The following is an 18,389-nucleotide window of genomic DNA, read 5'->3' on the forward strand; positions in this document are numbered from 1 at the left end:
GCCAACCTAGCACGTATTAGGAGGAACATGAATGAAGACTAACACACTGCCTTCAGAAATAGTATTGTCTAAAAATGCCTAACATCAGATGTAAATAATTTAAATTAGATACTAGAAATCCCATTATTTTTTGGCTCAAGTTTGTCCCCAGTTCAATGATGGCTGACCACTCTCAGATATTATTTGGGACAAGCTAATTTCCTTGCAGAAAGAAATAAAGAAAATTTAGTTGGGGCTAAAGGATTCTCACATTAGAATGGATTTTTAAAGTAAAAAGGGAAATAGTTCTAAGATCTCAAAGAAACCACTTTTCCTACATAGCAACAAGGACAAGAAACTGTAGGTGAAGTAGTCAGGTTGAAAGAGTATTGGGCTATGCCTACTCACATAACCAGACTTGAAAACGGTGACTTTGCCATTACATCCCAGGTGGAAAGACCAGAGGATATTTCAGAACTCATAGAATTTTCCTATGGGGTTCCCATTCTAGTGAGACTCTTATGAGTTAGAATACTTTAATTTCGAGCAATAGAAAATCAACCTAAAGTGGCATAAACAATAAAGGGAGTTTATTGGCTTGTGTAACTAAAAAGTCTAACGGTAATGGCTTCAGGTAAGGCTTGATCTAACAGCTCAAAAAATGTCCCCAAATGACATCTCTTCTTTCTGTTTTTTACCTCTACTTCCTCAATAATGGCTACATTGTAAGATAGTTCTCACTCGGTGGTCCCTGGTGATTGCCGGCAGCTCCTAGGACTTCAGCTTCGCAGTTCAAGTACAGAAAGAAAAAGAGAATCTGCTTTTTGGTATCTCCAACAAAAGTTCTGGAATAAGAATTGCACTGATTTGGTACTAATTGTCCTGATTTGAACTGTGCATCTACTCTAAAATTAATCACTTGCTGGTGGAGGAGCAAGGGAGAGTGTGTGTCAATATGCTGATTGGTGTTAGTGATTCTCACAACTACAGGGCTGGTTGGGAAGATTATTGGTTGGCAGGGGGAATTAGGAGTTGGATGCTGGAGAAGGGGCTACCAAACGTCTTCAGGAGCCACTAAACACTCTGGAGTCTAAGAATATGAAGAACAGAAGGATATTTCCTTATAGTGCCCAAATAAAGCCAGCCAGAGGGTAACACCCGTATATTCACCTTTGAACTTCTATCTTTTTCAACAGATCTGGCAGTTCAGCAGCCTCTTCTCCAAAATCAAGAGCTGGGAGTTTAATGAAGTCACCTCCATGTCCGAGCACCTGAAGTCCTGTCCTTTCAACATCGTAGAGCACAAAACTGACCCGATTCTTTTGACCAGCATGTGTCAGCCCCGTGAGCAGGCCCGAGAGAGCTTAGTCTCCACCTTTAGAGTCAGACCACGAGGAAGATACGTCTCCTAAAAATGCAGATGCCACCCGATGCACCCTTCTTGGATTTCTTCTCGGAGTTCCTGAAGTAGGACAGAGTGTGGTTTTGAGGATTCCCTTCTGTAAACTGCCTATTTGCTTATCAGGGTGTATTGGAACATGCAATGTCCTTCAAAACCTCAACACAAGGCCAAAGAATTTCCTAAGCCATGTCTTGTACCATAGTGACATATTAGTGACTTATTTCCTTTTTTCTTTTCTTTTCTTTTTTCTTTCTTTCTAAAATAGATTGGTCTGAGAAGAAAATAAGTAATTTGAGGCCATTTGGAAGATGGACCCAATTTCTTAAGCGATGAGAGAGCATGAAATTCCATAATCAGTACAGGCCTGTGCTTTTATGGGCTTTTTAGTTTACAGAGCACTTTCAAATTTATGGGACAGGAAATGCAGAATGGGACTAAGGTACAAAGAGTTACTCCCCAGGGAATGCAGGGTGAAGGGAACAAAGCTGGAGGCTTTGGAGCTGGGTCTGTTTTGATGGTCAAGTCCAGGGTTCGTTTTGGCCATTCTACTGCCTCTAAGCCAGGGTAGTTCTAACACAGCCTGACATAGGAGAGCCCCTGACTGAGCATGGCAGCCTTGAAGATACCACAGGCCAAAACATGAGGGGCAGAAATGGGGTCACAGAGTCTGTTGTTAGAATCTTGGCAACATACAGCAGGAAAGCCTTGAGAAATGGGGAGTCCAAAGGAGACACCGTATTTATGGAGAACATTAGGACAAAAAGCCACAAGCCTACTTTGTAACATTTTAATAACTTAAGGGTCAAGATGTTTTTTCCTCAGAAAATTATGTTCTGAGTTAGGCAGAACATAGGCATGGCCCTGGGCCACCCTGTGCTATCTGAAATGACCTCAATACACTAATGCCAACCTCAGCGTCATGCCAGAATGCACAGGGTAGCCCAGGGAGACCACACCTTTGGCAAAGTCCAGACAAGGCCCACTGCAGTTCCTATGGCACCAGTCACCAGCTCCTAGACACCACTTGGGTACCCCATTGGGGTCTTGGAGAGGAAGACATGTGAACCTAATGGCTCCCTGAAATTGCTCCTACCCATCCATATTGCTGGTCATGCATTCAGTCTGACAAAAATGGATGATACTGCTATTTTTGGTAACAAACAGTGAATATTCATAAGAACAAAAGTAAAAGGAAAAAAGACACAGTAGAAACTAGCATCCCCTAAAGCAGGGCTTCTTAAGAGACTTGGAATATTGACATTTTTAAATGGATAATTTTTTTTTTTTTTTTTTTTTGGGTGGGGAGGGGATGGAGTTTCACTCTTGTTGCCCAGGTTGGAGCGCAATGACAACGATCTCGGCTCACTGCAACCTCCGCCTCCTGGGTTCAAGCGATTCTCCTGCCTCAGCCTCCTGAGTAGCTGGGATTACACGCCTGGCTAATTTTGTATTTTTAGTAGAGACGGGGTTTCTCCATGTTGGTCAGGCTGGTCTTGAACTCCCGACCTCAGGTGACCTGCCCGCCTTGGCCTCCCAAAGTGCTGGGATTATAGGTGTGAGCCACTGTGCCCAGTCTGAATTGGATAATTATTTGTTGCAAGGGACTGTTCTGTGTGCTACAAGATACTTGGTAGCATCCTTGGCCTATCCATTAAATGCCAGTAGCACCCCCACAGTGGCAACAACCAAAAATGTCACCAGACATTGCTAAAGGTCGGGGAGCAAAATGGCTCCCGGTTGAAAATCCCTAAAGGATGTCATACTAGTGACAACAAGTTAGGATATGCTCATTTTTTGGTGCAGCAAAATCTTATCTCACATAGTCATCCACAATAGTTATGATTTAATACAGCTCTTTATTTATGAAATAGGTTTTAGACACGTGGTGATTTTAAGTTGGGAACCGGATGGAAATGATTTGTTTGGTATGCCTTCATGTCCTTCAGCCACATGCAGGAATGTATCCTTTCAGCTCTCTTTGGTTATACCTGAAGCCAGGAGTGTTGAGTTATTAGCCTTGTGTTTATATTCCTCTCACTGTAATTGGTATCATTTTCCCAGCAGTCCTAGCAGTCCTCAAGCAAGTGGGAAATAGGAAAAGAAAAGGACAGGGATTGTACAGAAGCAGATGATAGAAAATTTAGCCAACAAAAGAAAGAGTCTAGTCAATCTGGGTGCTTGTTATTGCCTGGGTTCTCTCTAAACATGGTTCAGAGCTGGTGTAGATGAAGTAGGTGAAACCTCTGAAAAGAGTGGAGAAGGCAGTAGAGCAAGCCCCAGACCAGAAATACGCTCATCTTTTCATTGTCATGTGCCACTTGGTACTATTTGGTAATGTCACTCTATTTTTCCTGATTCCATCCTTTGGTTTATATTTCATATTTGTATATAAGGCACCATTTTCTAAAAATATGACTAGGGTGTGACCTAAGGTTTTATTCTGTGAAGATGAGTAACTGGAAAGAAGCTAACACTACAGTCGGAAGAAAGGAAGAGAGTTGTCCAGGTGGTAGTTCCACATGTTTTGAATCTAGTCCTTCCTACATGGAGGAAAAAAGCTCCTAAATTCCACTCTGGGTTTGTGATTTTAATAGAAATAGAAAGGGAAACTACAGACCCATGGAGATGAAATTCAGGGGCTATGGACGGATAGAGGAGAAAGGTGCTACATAGAGAATAGAGGAGAAAGGTGCTACTTGGAGAAAGGAAGAGGGCAGAGGGCTTTCCCTTCCCAAACTGGGTGGGTGGGGGCAGCCTCAAGAGAGTGGCACTGCCCACAACTGCTTGTGGGTTGTACACTTCAAACTGCACTCTTCCCCTCCAGTTGCTGCCTTCAGAGCCGTGTTGAAGCACGAGCTTCAATAAGACAAGCACACTTCATAGTGAGAGGGCAGTGGCACCAAAGCCTTTCAGAGCAACTATGGATTAGACAGAAATGATTTGTGAGAGGAAGCTGGAGTGAACGGCATGAATGGCAAGTGTTATCTGACAGAGGCAAGACAGCTAGATGTGGCTTTAGATTTAGAAACAGCTGAGGGGAGCAAAGAGGGACTGTGTACACAGGGAGGGGACATATCTACGGGCAGAGCCCTTGGTGAGTATCATCACCAAGAAAGGCAAGTCCAGAGTAGAGATCAGCTGAACATGGAGGATGGGTCTGTAGAACTGGGCCAGAGAGGACCTTGCTGCCTTAGTAGCATAAGGGTCTGGAAAAGAAGTTTCTGTCTCACAACAAAGGAAAAAGTGAAAAGCAAGGTGGAACTTGAAGATGTGTCACGAAAATCACTATAAAAATCTGATTTATGTGTGATATCAAATCAAACTGAAGTGAAGAATGAGACTGAGTATATCTGTGGTGACTGACCTCTGTATACTAGAAATCTCAATGTCTCTAGAAGAGGAAATAAAAGCTGCTTTGCACTCTGAAAGGCTAATTGGGTGAATCTTATGAGTTAAGTCTAGAGACAGATGTGTGATTCACAGGCATAGAAGTTGTCGCTGAAACCAAGTGTGTATCATGAACAAAGACCAGAGCACAAGCCAAGCTTGTCCAACCTGCCTTATTGTGTTGTTGTTCTGTTTTGTTTTGTTTTATGTTTTTAGCAGCCTGAAGCCATGGTTTTTAGTTTCTGTCTCTAGTGATAAGCGGAAAAGAGGAATGAGAAAGGGGCTTTACTGGCCCAACCAGAAACAGAAACTATGAACCCATGACTGAATTCTCTCCCTTGGACACCCTGCTGGGCAGCTCACCAACTCTATGAAGCCCTGGAGCAACTAACTATGGGTCTTAGCAACTCATTCTAGCTCCTCCTTGATTCCAATGCCTTCTCCATCTTTTCTTTTTCTTTCTTTTTTTTTTTTTTTTTTTTTTTTTTTTTTGAGACAAGGTCTCACTCTGTCACCCAAGCTGGAGTGCAGTGGTACGATCACAGCTCACTGAAGCCTTGACTTTGACTTCCCAGGCTCAGGTGATTCTCCCACCTCAGACTACTGAGTACTGGGACTATAGGCCCACACCACCATGCCCAGCCATTGCTCAGGCTGATCTGTTTTGGACTGGGTTTAAAATGCCTAAGGAGGCCAGGTGCAGTGGTTTATGCCTGTAATTCCAGCACTTTGGAGGCTAAGGGGGGGACGATCACCTGAGGTCAGGAGTTCGAGACCAGCCTGGCCAACATGGGGAAATCCCATCTCTATTAAAAATTCAAAAATTAGCTGGGCGTGGTGGCACACACCTACAGTCACAGCTACTTGGGAGGCTGAGGCAGGAGAATCTCTTGAACCCGGGAAGTGGAGGTTGCAGTAAGCTTAGATCATGCTGCGGCACCCCAGCCTGGGTAACAGAGCAAGACTCCTTCTCAAAAAAAAAAAAAAAAAAAAGTTCAACCTAAGGAAAAGGCCTAGCTTTTGACATCTAGGGTGCAGGAGAATTGGCAGTGGTAAGAGAAAGTCTCCTGGATATGTCTGCAAGAGGAAAGGTTGGAGCCTTAAGATTTGGGGCCATGAGGGCCACACAAAAAGTATTATTTACCTCAGCATACAGGTGAACCATAGTCTCACTTTATTTCGAATTTTAGGACTGAACAGAAAGAAGGTTCAGAGATATTTCTTCAGGGAAGGCAAGTGGGCAAATAGCACAACCAGGCAAACCACACAATCTAGACGTACTTTTCCGGGTAAACAAACCAGGAAGCCCAGAGCTCATAGAGGACTAGAGCAGAGCTTGGGGTGGTAGAGAGGTGTTCATGGGGAAGGAGGCAAGACCACAAGAGAAATGTCCACGAGCTCATCCAGGGTAGAGAGGACTCTTGGGGAAGGGGACCTCCTTCCCCATGCTATCTCTGCCCCAAGCCCTTAATGAAGCGGGAGAGGGAAGTCTGTCCAGAATCTCATCTGGTTAGACATCTGCAAAAGGAATAGGGAGGGGGTGGAGGCAGAGCCACTTTGGACATGGGAAATCACAGTTGCAGTGGACAGTGAGCTCCAGTCACTCCAGAAGCTTGACATAATTTGCAGGGAAGAGTCCAAAGTGGCCATGGCAACGTCCCCGCCACCAGCCCTCGTCCACCATCTCAATGTCAGTGATTACGTCGTCCGGATCAAAGGAAAGCTCATCACTTCCCTCTGAGGAGAAAGTTGAGGGGATATTAGAATGGTCAGACATGAATGTCTCTTCTCCCACGTCCCCTTGTCTTATATCAGGGGCCTGCAGGTACCAGGCTCCTCAGGCCACTCCCAACCTACCTCCTTGGTAATCATATAGGGCCACAGCTGAGATCCCCAGAGTCCCAGCTCCAACCGGGCAGCCTGATGATCCTGCATAATGAGAAACACAAACATGGTCTCATCAACATGAAGAAGGCAAACAGAGAAAGATCCTACTGGGGCAATGGAGAAATTCTTCTTCCTCTTACCCTCCCCTGGACATGACCAAATTCTCCTGCTTCTTCTCCCATCACTCACCAGCCGGAGCAGAAGAAAAAGAAGAACCTTCAGGCTCGAGCACTTCCTCATAGTCCCCCTCTGGTTCATCCTCCTGCTCATGCCTGTCCATCTCCTCCACATCCTCATAGTCATTCTCGGGCTCGGGCTCAGGCTCTGCTTCATATACCGGCTCTTCTTCCACCTGGAGGCCTTCCAGAGTCCTAGGGGGCAGAGCTGGGGGCTTCTCGTTGTCCTGAGAAGAGACAGTGTGGAGCAGTGTGACTTCCACTCTCCAGGAGGACTCAGTGGAGGAGTAAGACCCCTGCCCTTCACCATCCTGCCTCTTCTCCCCTCCACCCTTGCCTCCATCTAACAGACTGTCCTGGGGAACATAGCCTTTCATCCATCTTCATTCCTCAACCTCCTCCCACACCCACCCACCCAAAACACATTCCAGAGACAATGGGAAGAGAATGTAAAAGGTGTGAGGGGAGGGAAGTAGAAAGCGAGTCAGATTCTTTGGGAGGCCAAGAAAACATTGAAGCAAAAGCACATTGTTGAGCTACCACAGCTAGGATAACCAGCTGTCCTAATTTGCCTAGGACTGAGGAGTTTCCCAGAAGGCAGGGTAGGGTCTTCAGTGCTGACACCAGAACAGTGCAAGGAAAACAAGGATGGTTGGCCACTCTGCACAGCCCACCTTCCTAAGACTGGAGGAGATGGGGTGAGGGCAGAGAATCTTTTTTTTTTTCTTTTTTTTGAGATGGAGTCTCGCTCTGTCGCCCAGGCTGGAGTGCAGTGGCGCGATCTCGGCTCACTGCAAGCTCCACTCCCGGGTTCACGCCATTCTCCTGCCTCAGCCTCCTGTGTAGCTGGGACTACAGGTGCCCACCACCACGCCTGGCTAGTTTTTTGTATTTTTTAGTAGAGATGGGGTTTCACCGTGCTAGCAAGGATGGTCTCGATCTCCTGACCTCGTGATCTGCCCGTCTCAGCCTCCCAAAGTGCTAAGATTGCAGGTGTGAGCCACCGCACCCGGCCGGCAGAGAATCTTTGAAGGTTTGCTTACCTCCAGGAGAGTCTGCCTAACGGGCAGCAATGGCACTGGGTGTTCCCTGCTGGTTCTCACAGGCTCAGGCTCTGATGATGGAGGAGTCCCAGCTGGAGGCCAGGCCTGTGGAGAATGAAGCATCTCTCAAGTAAGCAAGCCTCCATCTTCACTCTTTTTTTTTGTTTTGTTTTGAGACAGACTCTCGCTCTGTAGCCCAGGCTGGAGTGCAGTGGCGCGATAGCTCCTTGCAACCTCCGCATCCTGGGTTCAGGCGATTTTCCTGCCTCAGCCTCCTGAGTAGCTGGGAGTACAGGCACGGGCCACCATGCCTGGTTAGTTTTTGTATTTTTAGTAGAGACAGGGTTTCATTATGTTGGTCAGGCTGGTCTTGAACTCCTGATCTCCTGACCTCGTGATCCGGCCACCTTGGCCTCCCAAAGTGCTGGGATTACAGGCGTGAGCCACCACGCTTGGCCCATCTTCATTCTTTTTTTTTTATTTTATATATTTTTTGAGACAGGGTCTCACTCTGCTGCCCTGGCTGGAGCATAGTGGTGAGATCATAGCTTACTGTAGCCTCAAACTCCTGGGCTCAAACGATCCTCCTCTCCAAGTCTCCCAAGTAGCTGGGACTATAGGCACGCACCACAATGCCCAGGTAATTAAAAAAATTTTTTTTATAGAGACAGGGTCTTACTATGTTGCCCAGGTTGGTCTAGAACTCCTGGCTTCAGGTGGTCCTCTTAACTTGGCCTCCCCAAGTGCTAGGATTACAGGCATAAGCCACCACACCATGCATGTCTTCACTGCTACATTTACCAGGAACACCCTCTCCTGCTCTCTGCCAATTCAAATGGAACTCATCCCTCAAGATGAGCTCCAACCTGAAGTGACGGCCCCTTCCTCATAGTTCCTACAGCAATAATTGGCTGTGCTGGCTGGTGACTTGCTTTCTGTTGTACTATGTAAATCTTGAGGGTTTTTTCTGACATTCTGATAGGAGGTCCAATTACAGTCAGACTGAAGTCTTCTAAAGACAGAGACAACAGACCCTGCCTAACCCAGGGGAGGCCTTTGCCTTATTTTCTGCCAATGGTTTGGACCCCTTAGGCTCCTGTCTGGGCAAGAGATCCCGGATGTGGATCCCAGCGGGCCAGGCACTCACCTCTGAGGAGATTTTCTTGGGCAGTGGGGCCGGTACTGTGGGCTCTTCCATAGCTATCACTGGCTGTGGAGCCTCAGGGCTCATCTTTGTCACAGCCTTTCGCTCCTGTTGCCTCCTGGCCACCTGCTGTGCCTTCTCCTCTTCCTCTCGCTTCCTCTTCTCCTCAGCCATGGACTCAAATTTCGCCTTCAGCCCACGAGCACCACTAGAAGCTGCAGACACAGGCAAGAAGAATTAGGGTTGTCTTGGATTGGAGGGTGAGGAAGGGCATGGCACTTGAAGGAAGAAGGGGAATCAGTTAAATATCCAGGAGGAGGGATTTGTGGGACAGGAAGGTAAAGAGGTATTGACAGAGGAACAAGGGGATTATAGAAGGATGGCATAGCCCTGAAGCCTGGATTTTTTTTTTTTTGAGACGGCGTTTCACTTTTGTTGCACAGGCTGGAGTGCAATGGAGCGATCTCGGCTCACTGCAATTTCCGCCTCCCAGAAATCAGGCGATTCTCCTGCCTCAGCCTTCCTAAGTAACTGGGATTACAGGCATGCGCCACCATGCCGGCTAATTTTGTATTTTTAGTAGAGACGGGGTTTCTCCATGTTGGCCAGGCTGGCCTCCAACGTTAGACCTCAGATGAGCCACCCGCCTCGGCCTCCCAAAGTGCTGGGATTACAGGTTTGAGCCACTGCGCCCGGGGAAGCCTGGATTTTTATAAAGCCAGGCTATGTGACCTCGTGTCTTTTTGTTTTGTTTTGTCTTGTTTTGAGACAGGGTCTCAGCCCAGGCTGGAGTGCAGTAGTGCAGTCATGGCATACTGCAGCCTCAGCCTCCCAGGCTCAAGCAATCCTCCTACCTCAGCCTCTGGAGTAGTTGGAACCACAGGTGTGCACCCCCACACCCGGCTAATTTTTGTATTTTTTGTAGAGAGGGGATCTTGCTGTGTTGCCCAGCCTCATCTTGAACTCCTGGGTTCAAGTGATTCTCCTACTTCAGCCTCCCAAAGTGCTGGGATTGCAGGTGTAAGCCACCATGCCCAGCCCACCTGTGTCCTTTCTAAATTGTAAACTTTGGGCTTCCAACCAGCATCCTCCCCTGTCCATATTCCATAAATCTGTATGCCTTCTTCAAGCCACCACTCATCCTCAACCCCATCCGAAGCTCCTATCCCTATGTGTCCTTCCCAAGTGGTTCCCCACCAATGTTCCCACGCCACCCCACCCCCGCTCCACGCCACATTTTGTTCTCTGCCTCCAGTTCCTTCTCCGACGTCACTCTTTCTATCCACTTGACTTGGTTCTTTCTCTCTATCTCTCTCTTTCTTTTCTTTCTTTCTCTTTCTTTCTTTCTTTCTTTCTTTCTTTCTTTCTTTCTTTCTTTCTCTCTCTCTCTCTCTCTCTCCTCTCTCCCTCCCTCCCCTCCTTCTTTCCTTCCTTCCTTCCCTTCCCCTTCCCCTTCCCTTCCTTCCTTCCTTCCTTCCTTCCTTCCTTCCTTCCTTCCTTCCTTCCTTCCTTCCTTCGTCTGTCTCTCTCTTTCTTTCTTTCCTTCTTTCTTTCTTTTTATAGAGTCTCACTCTGTCACCCAGGTTGGAGTTCAGTGGCATGATCTCAGCTCACTCCAATTTCCACCTCCTAGGTTCAAGCAATTCTCCTGCCTCAGCCTCCCAAGTAGCTGGGATTACAGGCATGCACCACCATGCCTGGCTAATTTTTGTATTTTTTATAAAGATGGGGCTTCCCCAGGTGGTCCAAGCTATTCTTAAACTCCTGAGCTCAAGCAATCCTCCCATCTTAGCCTCCCGAAGTGCTGGGATTACAGGCGTGAGCCCCACCTTACCTGATTTTTCTAGGAGAGACAGAATCTGGGAACATGCGGATAGGGATCAAGTCTACCTCAGCTAATCTAGGTAGTTAAAGGCATGGAGGATATAGGCTGGGGAAGAAAAAGAATGAGGGAGAAGGAAGTGAGGTGCATGGAGAATGAATCACTAAGCCTCACCGGCTTCTATGGGCGTCGTCTTCTTATAAGCTGTGGTTGGGGCCTCCATTTCATTGAAGCCGACAGCGCTCTGCAGGCAGGAGAACAGCACATGTGTTGCGGGAGAGAGGCAGGGGTATTGGTGACCTGGAGGTGGTATTGGGGGTTGGGGACCACTATAGGAGGTATCCCTAACCATTGGATGCTCAACAGCTGGACAGCATGTTCCAATGTTGTTTTGTGGTAGAGAGGGGGTAAAGAAGTTCTTAACTGTTGGGTTCAGCTCCCCCTTTCGAAAGCTCAGTGACCTTAGAATCTCACGTCTCCAAGCCCAGTTGCCTAAAATGTAGCAGGGCCCGTGGCCAATGCATGAGGAGGAACTACTATAGGGAGGACCGTGGCATGGGGTGGGAAGAGACTTAAGATTGGGTTAAGCAATACGAAGAAATCAGTACAATTTCCAGTCCAACGCCACCTTTCCCTGTGGTTTATCTGTGTCTCTGTATGCCTCTCCCACTGTCCTCAGTCAAACCTCAGGCTTTGGAAGACATACCCCTTAGACACTGAGGGCAGTCAGTGGGGAGTGCAGGACAGCAGCAGGACAGGCTCTGTGTGCCCAGCACCACCATTCCCTCCCTCTCCCAGCCTTCTTCACACTCTTCTCTGCTCACTTTCCTAAACTTAGAGAACTTCTTAAGACATTGGTGTTCTGGTGCTTTACCTTATCCACTCGGTCCTTCTGGATTCCATACTGGCCACCAAAGCCCTTGGCATAATCTGCAGGACAGAAAGTTCTGAGTTATGGGAGATCAAAATGCCGGGAATGGGTAATAAGAAGAATCAGTGGGAAGAAAAATAGGAATGTGGAAAACAGACATAGGAGGAAATGTGAGAATCAGAGGATAGAGGGAGGCATGGATGGGAAGAGAAGGAAACAGATGGGGAAAAATCTGGGAGAGAATGGAGAAGAGAATGATGGAAATAGGGAAACATGGAAAGCGGAAAGCAACAGATAAGGAAAAATGTAAAAGAAATAGGAAAAAAATACAGAGGGCACTCCAGTCATCCCTATGGGTTCCAGGGAAGCAGTAAACCTCTTTATCCTCTGTGAGGACAGCAGAGAGCCCTGTAAGACTCATAGCAAACCATCCTCTGACCATCACCTAGCCTGTCTGTCCTCATTCCTTCCTCAATGCTCCCTTCTCTCTCACCTCCCTCCTAGGCCCTGCTCTTAATCCTGCTGTTTTCCTCTCCACCTCTCCTCTCTTCCCTCACTACCACCATCCATCCCCTACATGTGCTTACTGCCTGTGCACCCCCTGCTCTGCACATCTGCCCCCTCTGTATTCTGGGGCCCCTGGGTGAGCTTCCAGAAAGGAAGGAAGGAGAGCCCTGTGCTATCTGTGACTTTCCCCCTTCCAACCCCAACTCACCTCGCTGGGACTCGTGTTTCTCCGTCTCTCCCTTGTAGTCATATCCCAGAGCTGCTTTGTCCCGTTTATCCTTCTCCACCCCATACCGGCCACCAAAGCCACGAGAGTAATCTGTGGTCAAAGGAGCAGTCATGAGAGCCCACCCTTAGGCTCCAGCACACAGGGAAGCGCTGGAGAAGAGAGGTTAGCAGGAATGCGTGCAGAGTGTTAGGGGCCTGGGGAAAGAGCAAGGCTTGAATATAGGGGAATTAAAGAGAAACCGTGACTTAAGTAGTCTTTGAATTGAATATTGCTTACTTTTTCCCTCTCTTCTCTCATTTCCATGCCAAGATGAGAAGAACATTCCCATTTTCTCCCTTCTTCTTCAAGAAGGGGCAAGTATAGAGAGTGAGGAGATTGCAGAAAAAAAAAGGCAGATACATGAAATGTATGCCTTTCCCCTACTCCCATATAAGCACATAGAAATGTCAGATAAAACATAACACTTTTGTTTTAAAGAGAGAAGCTCAGGCTGGGCACGGTGCTCATGCCTGTAATACCAGCACTTTAGGGGCCAAGGCAGGCGGATCACCTGAGATCAGAAGTTTGAGACCAGCCTGGCCAAAATGGGGAAACCCTGTCTCTACTAAAAAATACAAAAATTATCCAGGCATGGTGATGTGTGCCTGTAGTCCCAGCTACTCGGGAGGCTGAGGCAGGAGAGAATCACTTGAACCCAGGAGGTGGAGGTTGCAGTGAACCGACATTGCACCATTGCACTCCAGCCTAGGTGACAGAGCGAGACTCCATCTCAAAAAAATAAAAATAAAAAGTGAAGCTCAGAAGAAAGGAAGGAAAAAATTCTGGCTCCAGAAACCAGAAACGAAGAGATGAATCAAAGCTGTATGTGTGAGGGTAATTATGAACTGACACCACAGAAAACCCAAGGGCATTTTGGGGGGATTTTTTTGTTTGATTTTAGAGGCAGGCTCTTGCTCTTTTGCCCAGGCTAGAGTGCAGAGTACAATCATGGCTCACTGTAACCTTGAACTCCTGGGGTCAAGCAATCCTCCTGAGTCCCTGGGACCACAGGCACATGTCACCATGCCTCGCTAATTTAAAAAAAGTCTGTAGTGATGGGATCTCACTATGTTGCCCAGTCTAGCCTTAAACTCCTGGGCTCAAAGGACCCACCCCACTCAGCCTCCCAAAGTGCTGTGATTCCGTGTGTGAACTACCACACCTGTCAGATTTTAAATTCCAAATGTAATGAACAGGGATTAGGATCGAGGCTCTGCGATTCTAATTTCCATATAAGAATGGGGGAAGAGGGAAGAAAGCCAGAAACGAAGCTCTGTCCACTCCTGTAAGAGAGTGCTAGAAAAATTCTACTCATTTACCCAGGAAAATCATGAGGAGGGCTTGTAGCCTGTTCAACATTTGATAAGGGGAAAATTTGCTTCTTAAGACATGGAAACTCTAAGCCTACATCTGAGTGTAGAGTGCATATACACAATTTTTTTTTTTTTTTTTTTTTTACTACTTTTGTGATGCAGGAATTCTAAGCTGAGAAATTAACTAAATACTGATCCAGGAAAATATATATTGTTGAAAGAGTAAGCATAAGAAAGATGGCATGAATATGAGACAAAGTTATCTCAAGACAAAATGCATTCTAAGAGACAAGAGAGACATGCTACAATGATAAAAGAACAATACCTTTCATCGGGAATATGTATGCTGGCATAAACCTATTCACAGAACCAAAATTCATGAAGCTCTCAAATAAAAGAAAAATGTAAAAAGCCAGGTGTGGTGAATGCCTGTAGTCCTAGCCTCTCAGAAGGCTGAGGCAGGAGGATGGCTTGAGCTCACGAGTTTGAGACCAGCCTGAGAAACATAGCAAGACTCCAACACACACACACACACACACACACACACAAATAATGCAAAAGCTGACAGAAGTAGAAAGAGAAACAGACAAACCTGTAATAGTAGTTGAAATTTTTAACACCAGTCTTCCATTAATTGATAGATATTTTAGGCAAAAAGGAATCAGTAAAATTATAGAAGATACAGACATTATCAATTAATAAGACCTAATTGACTCTTATACAACACTATACCCCAAAATACAGAATATACTTTTTTTCATGCATATAGAACAGAACATTGACCACATAGACCATGTGCCGGTCCATAAGTCTCTAAGACAGTAAGTCTCAGTACATTTCAAAAGACTGAAATATTAGATATCATATTCTGATCACAATAGAATTAAAGTAAAAGTCAATACCAATAAAATCATCTAGAAAATTTCCCTGATACTTAGAAAATTAGTAACAACTTTTAAATAATACATGTGTCAAAGAAGAAATTACAAGGGAAATAAGAAAATATTTTTAACTGAATTTTTTTGTTTTTGCTTTTGTTTTTGTTTTTGAGACAGGGTCTCACTCTGTTACCCAGGCTGAAGTGTAGTGGCACAATCATGGCTCGCTGCAGCCTCAACCTCCTGGGCTCAAGCAATCCTCCCACATTAGCCCCCTGAATAGCTGGGACCACAGGTTTGTGATGAATGAAAATTACAATACATATAGTATTTGTTGAATGTAGCAAATGGTTGTAGTGAATGTAGTGTTTAGAGGGAAATGTATAGTTTTTTAAGTGCCCATATAGTAAAGGAAGGCTTAAAATCAATTATCTAAGTTTCTACCTTAAGAGGCTAGAAAAAGAACAAACTAAATCAACACTAAGTAGAAGAAAAACATAATAAAGATATGAGCAGAAACCAATACATTTTTTAAAACAGGTAAACAATAGAGAAAATTAGCAAAGCCAAAAGCTTGTTCTTTGGAAAGAATAATAAAATTGATGAAATTCTAGTAAGAACAATTAAAAAGAGAAAAAACACAAATAGATAAGATCAGAAATGAAAATACTCATTTCATATCACTAGAAATCTTACAGAAGTTAAAAAGAAGAGACTATTATAAATGAATTTATGCCAATAAATCTGACAACACAGACAAAATGAACAAAGTCCTTGAAAAGCACAACATACCATAACCAACTTAAAAAACAGAAAGACTTGAACTCCATGGGAAAAAATAGCAATAAAGGAAAAAAAAGTCCATTACTATTAAGACCTCTAAAGTTGAGCCAGAAGTAGAGGCAATATTTCCCTGGATGAGGTACTTACGAAACCCAGGGCACATGAAATTTTCATAAAACAAATATCCCTCTCCTTCACTCAAATAAGTTTATAAACAAAGATTACGAACCATCAAGGAAATAAATAACCATGAGGAACAGCAGATTAGTCAGAAGAACTCACACAGCCAAGAACTGCAAATAATATAAAATATGAAAGAAACTATAAAGTACATGTTTAAAGTAATTAAAGAGCTTAAAGAAGTGGTACAGGGAACCATAATGAAACTATAATGTCTTATGGAAAATGAATCAGCAGATATGCAATAGAACTGAAAGAAACTCCAGAAATGAAAATATCTGATGTGGTGGCTCATGCCTGTAATCCCAGCACTTTGGGAGGCCAAGATGGGAGGATCACTTCAGCCCAGGAGTTTGAGGCCAGCCTGGGCAACATAATGAGACTTTATCTAAAAAAAAGAGAGGGAAGGGAAGGGGAGGGAAGGGAAGGGGAAGGAAGGGAAGGGGAGGGGAGGGAAGATATTTGAAAGAAAGTTTAAAATGTAATGGACAGTTTAAACAATAATAAAATACAGCTAAAGAGAGAATTAGTGAACTTAACCTAGATCTAAAGGAATAACCCAGAATGCGGCTCAGGGACATAAAGAGAAGAGAGAAGAGGTATTATTCAAAGAGAAAATGCCTGAGAACTTTCTATAATGAAAGTCACATCTGAGGTTGGAAAAGAGCAGTAAGTCCCATATAGGATAATAAAAGTACATCTAACATCTAGACACACCCTAATAATAGTGCAGAATATCAGAGACCAAAAGAAAATCTTTAATTAAAAAAACCCAGAGATATAAGACATGTTACCTACTCAGGAATGATAGTCTGACACAACAGAGATGTCAGAGACAATAAAATAAGATCTTCAAAGTGATGAAGGGAAAATAAAAATGAAGAATGATGCAAAATAAAGACTTTTTCAAAGACTGAAAGCTCTTTCACAGACTCATTAAAAGAATTATCAATGGATATATTTTAGCAAGAAGGGAACAGAAGACGCAAAGGTGAAACAAAGAAATACAATAAGCAATGATGAATTAGGAAATAGAAGACGCAAAGGTGAAACAAAGAAATACAATAAGCAATGTTGAGTTAGGAAACAGGTAAATACCTTGGTCAATTTAAATAAGCATTTACTAGGTAATAATAATGATTCATTTTTGTGGGGTTTATAAGATGGGACCAATAATAAGATGGAATGAGATGGAACCAATATACTGAACGACAACAATATGGTTGGTTAAAAAGAATGTAGTTAAAATGTTCTATGTTTCACATATACTCAGGAAGAGATTGTGATTAATTTTAAATTTAAGTCAAAGATGCATGCTAAAATTTGGCAATAACCTTCTAAAACAAAGGAATAGAAAACCTTATTTTCGATCCATTAGAGAAAAAAGAGGGATTCAAAAACTTGATCAATATTATAGAGAGCAATCATGGAGAAAAAGAGAAGCAAGTACACACTGGGTTTAAAAAGCATATAAAATAGGGCTGGGTACGGTGGCTCACACCTGTAATCCCAGCACTTTGGGAGGCCGAGGCGGAGGATCACGAGTTCAGGACATAGAGACCATCCTGGCTAACACGGTGAAACCCCATCTCTACTAAAAATACAAAAAAAATTAGCCAGGAGTGGTGGCAGTCACCTGTAGTCCCAGCTACTCTGGAGGCTGAGGCAGGAGAATGGCGTGAACCCGGGACGCAGCGCTTGCAGTGAGCCGAGATCGCGCCACTGCATTCTAGCCTGGGTGACAGAGCAAGACTTCCTCTCAAAAAAACAAAAAAGCAAAACAAAACAAAAGTATATAAAATAGCGCTGGGTGCGGTGGCTCATGCCTACAATTCCAGCACTTTGAGAGGGCGAGAGGGGAGAATCACTTGAGCCAAAATGTTTGAGACTGCCTGGGCAACATAGTGAGACTCCATCTCTACAAAGAATAAAAAATTAGCCAGGCATGGTGGTGCACACCTGTAGTCACAGCTACTCAGAACGCTGAGGTGGGAGGATCGCTTGAGCCCAGGAAGTCAAAGTTGCAGTGACCTGTGATTGTGCCACTGCACTCCCGCCTGGGTGACAGTGCAAGACTCTGTCTCAAAAACAAACAAATGAACAAAAAGTAAATAAAATAGTGGTGAGCTGGGTCATGGAAGTTAAAGAACTGATGACAACTGTTGGAAGATAAAGTCTTAGCAGAAAAGCCTGCCAGTCTGATTGCCGAGGCTGAGTGAAGTCCAGTGTCCTTGCCTTTCTGAGATGTGTGCTTCTCCACTTCTCCTTTATAATCAAAGCCGACTGCTGACTACAGAGAAGAGGAGAGAGAATTGGTTAGAATCAGAGCTGACAGGTTTTTCCCTTCCTGACCTCCCCTTACTCCCAGCCAGTCCCAGAGGTAGTTTGTAGGGGCTTCAGGCTGAGTATGGGTGTTTAATGTAGAAACAGGCTGGTATGGACACAAGAGACTACAGAGTGATGAACATTGGCCCTGGACACAGACGGTTCTAGGTTCAAACCCTACATCCCCTATTTATAGTTGTTGAAGTTTAGGCATGTTCCTTTATATCACTAAGCCCCAGTCTCTTTTAATATAAAATCAGGAGAGGCATGTCTGTCTTATCTACCTCGACTGTAAAATGAGAGAAATGATCCCTCTTCATTTGGGATATCACGAGAACTAAATGGGACAAGGTAAAGTGTCTACTTAGGTTCATTCGCTAACTTAGTGCTTTTCTTTCTAACGAATCCTCACAAAAGTGAAATG

The 18,389-nt window shown here is 44.7% G+C and overlaps 2 protein-coding genes across 10 annotated transcripts in view; one reads left to right on the top strand and one right to left on the bottom strand.

Moving 5' to 3' along the window:
- FBXO40 (F-box protein 40) overlaps positions 1-4,815 on the top strand; it is a 37,387-nt gene extending 32,572 nt beyond the window's left edge. For 3 of the 6 annotated variants that reach the window (XM_017955196.3, XM_017955195.3, XM_031663037.1), the window contains one exon: positions 1,176-1,577. In XM_017955196.3, coding sequence (XP_017810685.1) covers positions 1,176-1,391 — 216 coding nt within the window. In that variant the 3' untranslated portion in view covers positions 1,392-1,577. Of the gene's footprint in view, positions 1-1,175 lie in introns of all 6 variants that reach the window. The other 3 variants (XM_009200075.4, XM_003893992.5, XM_009200076.4) reach the window with 1 other exon arrangement.
- Positions 4,816-5,919: 1,104 nt separating this feature from the next.
- The window catches only part of HCLS1 (hematopoietic cell-specific Lyn substrate 1), a 29,807-nt gene continuing 17,337 nt past the window's right edge, over positions 5,920-18,389 (bottom strand). For 2 of the 4 annotated variants that reach the window (XM_003893993.3, XM_009200077.4), the window contains 9 exons: positions 17,876-17,930; positions 12,427-12,537; positions 11,715-11,770; positions 11,015-11,084; positions 9,022-9,233; positions 7,875-7,979; positions 6,845-7,058; positions 6,626-6,697; positions 5,920-6,505 (listed from right to left, as the gene is read on the bottom strand). In XM_003893993.3, the coding sequence (XP_003894042.1) occupies positions 6,369-6,505; positions 6,626-6,697; positions 6,845-7,058; positions 7,875-7,979; positions 9,022-9,233; positions 11,015-11,084; positions 11,715-11,770; positions 12,427-12,537; positions 17,876-17,930 (1,032 nt within the window). In that variant the 3' untranslated portion in view covers positions 5,920-6,368. The remainder of the gene's footprint in view (positions 6,506-6,625; positions 6,698-6,844; positions 7,059-7,874; positions 7,980-9,021; positions 9,234-11,014; positions 11,085-11,714; positions 11,771-12,426; positions 12,538-17,875; positions 17,931-18,389) is intronic. The other 2 variants (XM_031663039.1, XM_031663038.1) reach the window with 1 other exon arrangement.

The sequence above is a fragment of the Papio anubis genome, chromosome 2, assembly GCF_008728515.1.
Source record: "Papio anubis isolate 15944 chromosome 2, Panubis1.0, whole genome shotgun sequence".
In the NCBI taxonomy this organism is placed as follows: Eukaryota; Metazoa; Chordata; class Mammalia; order Primates; family Cercopithecidae; genus Papio; species Papio anubis.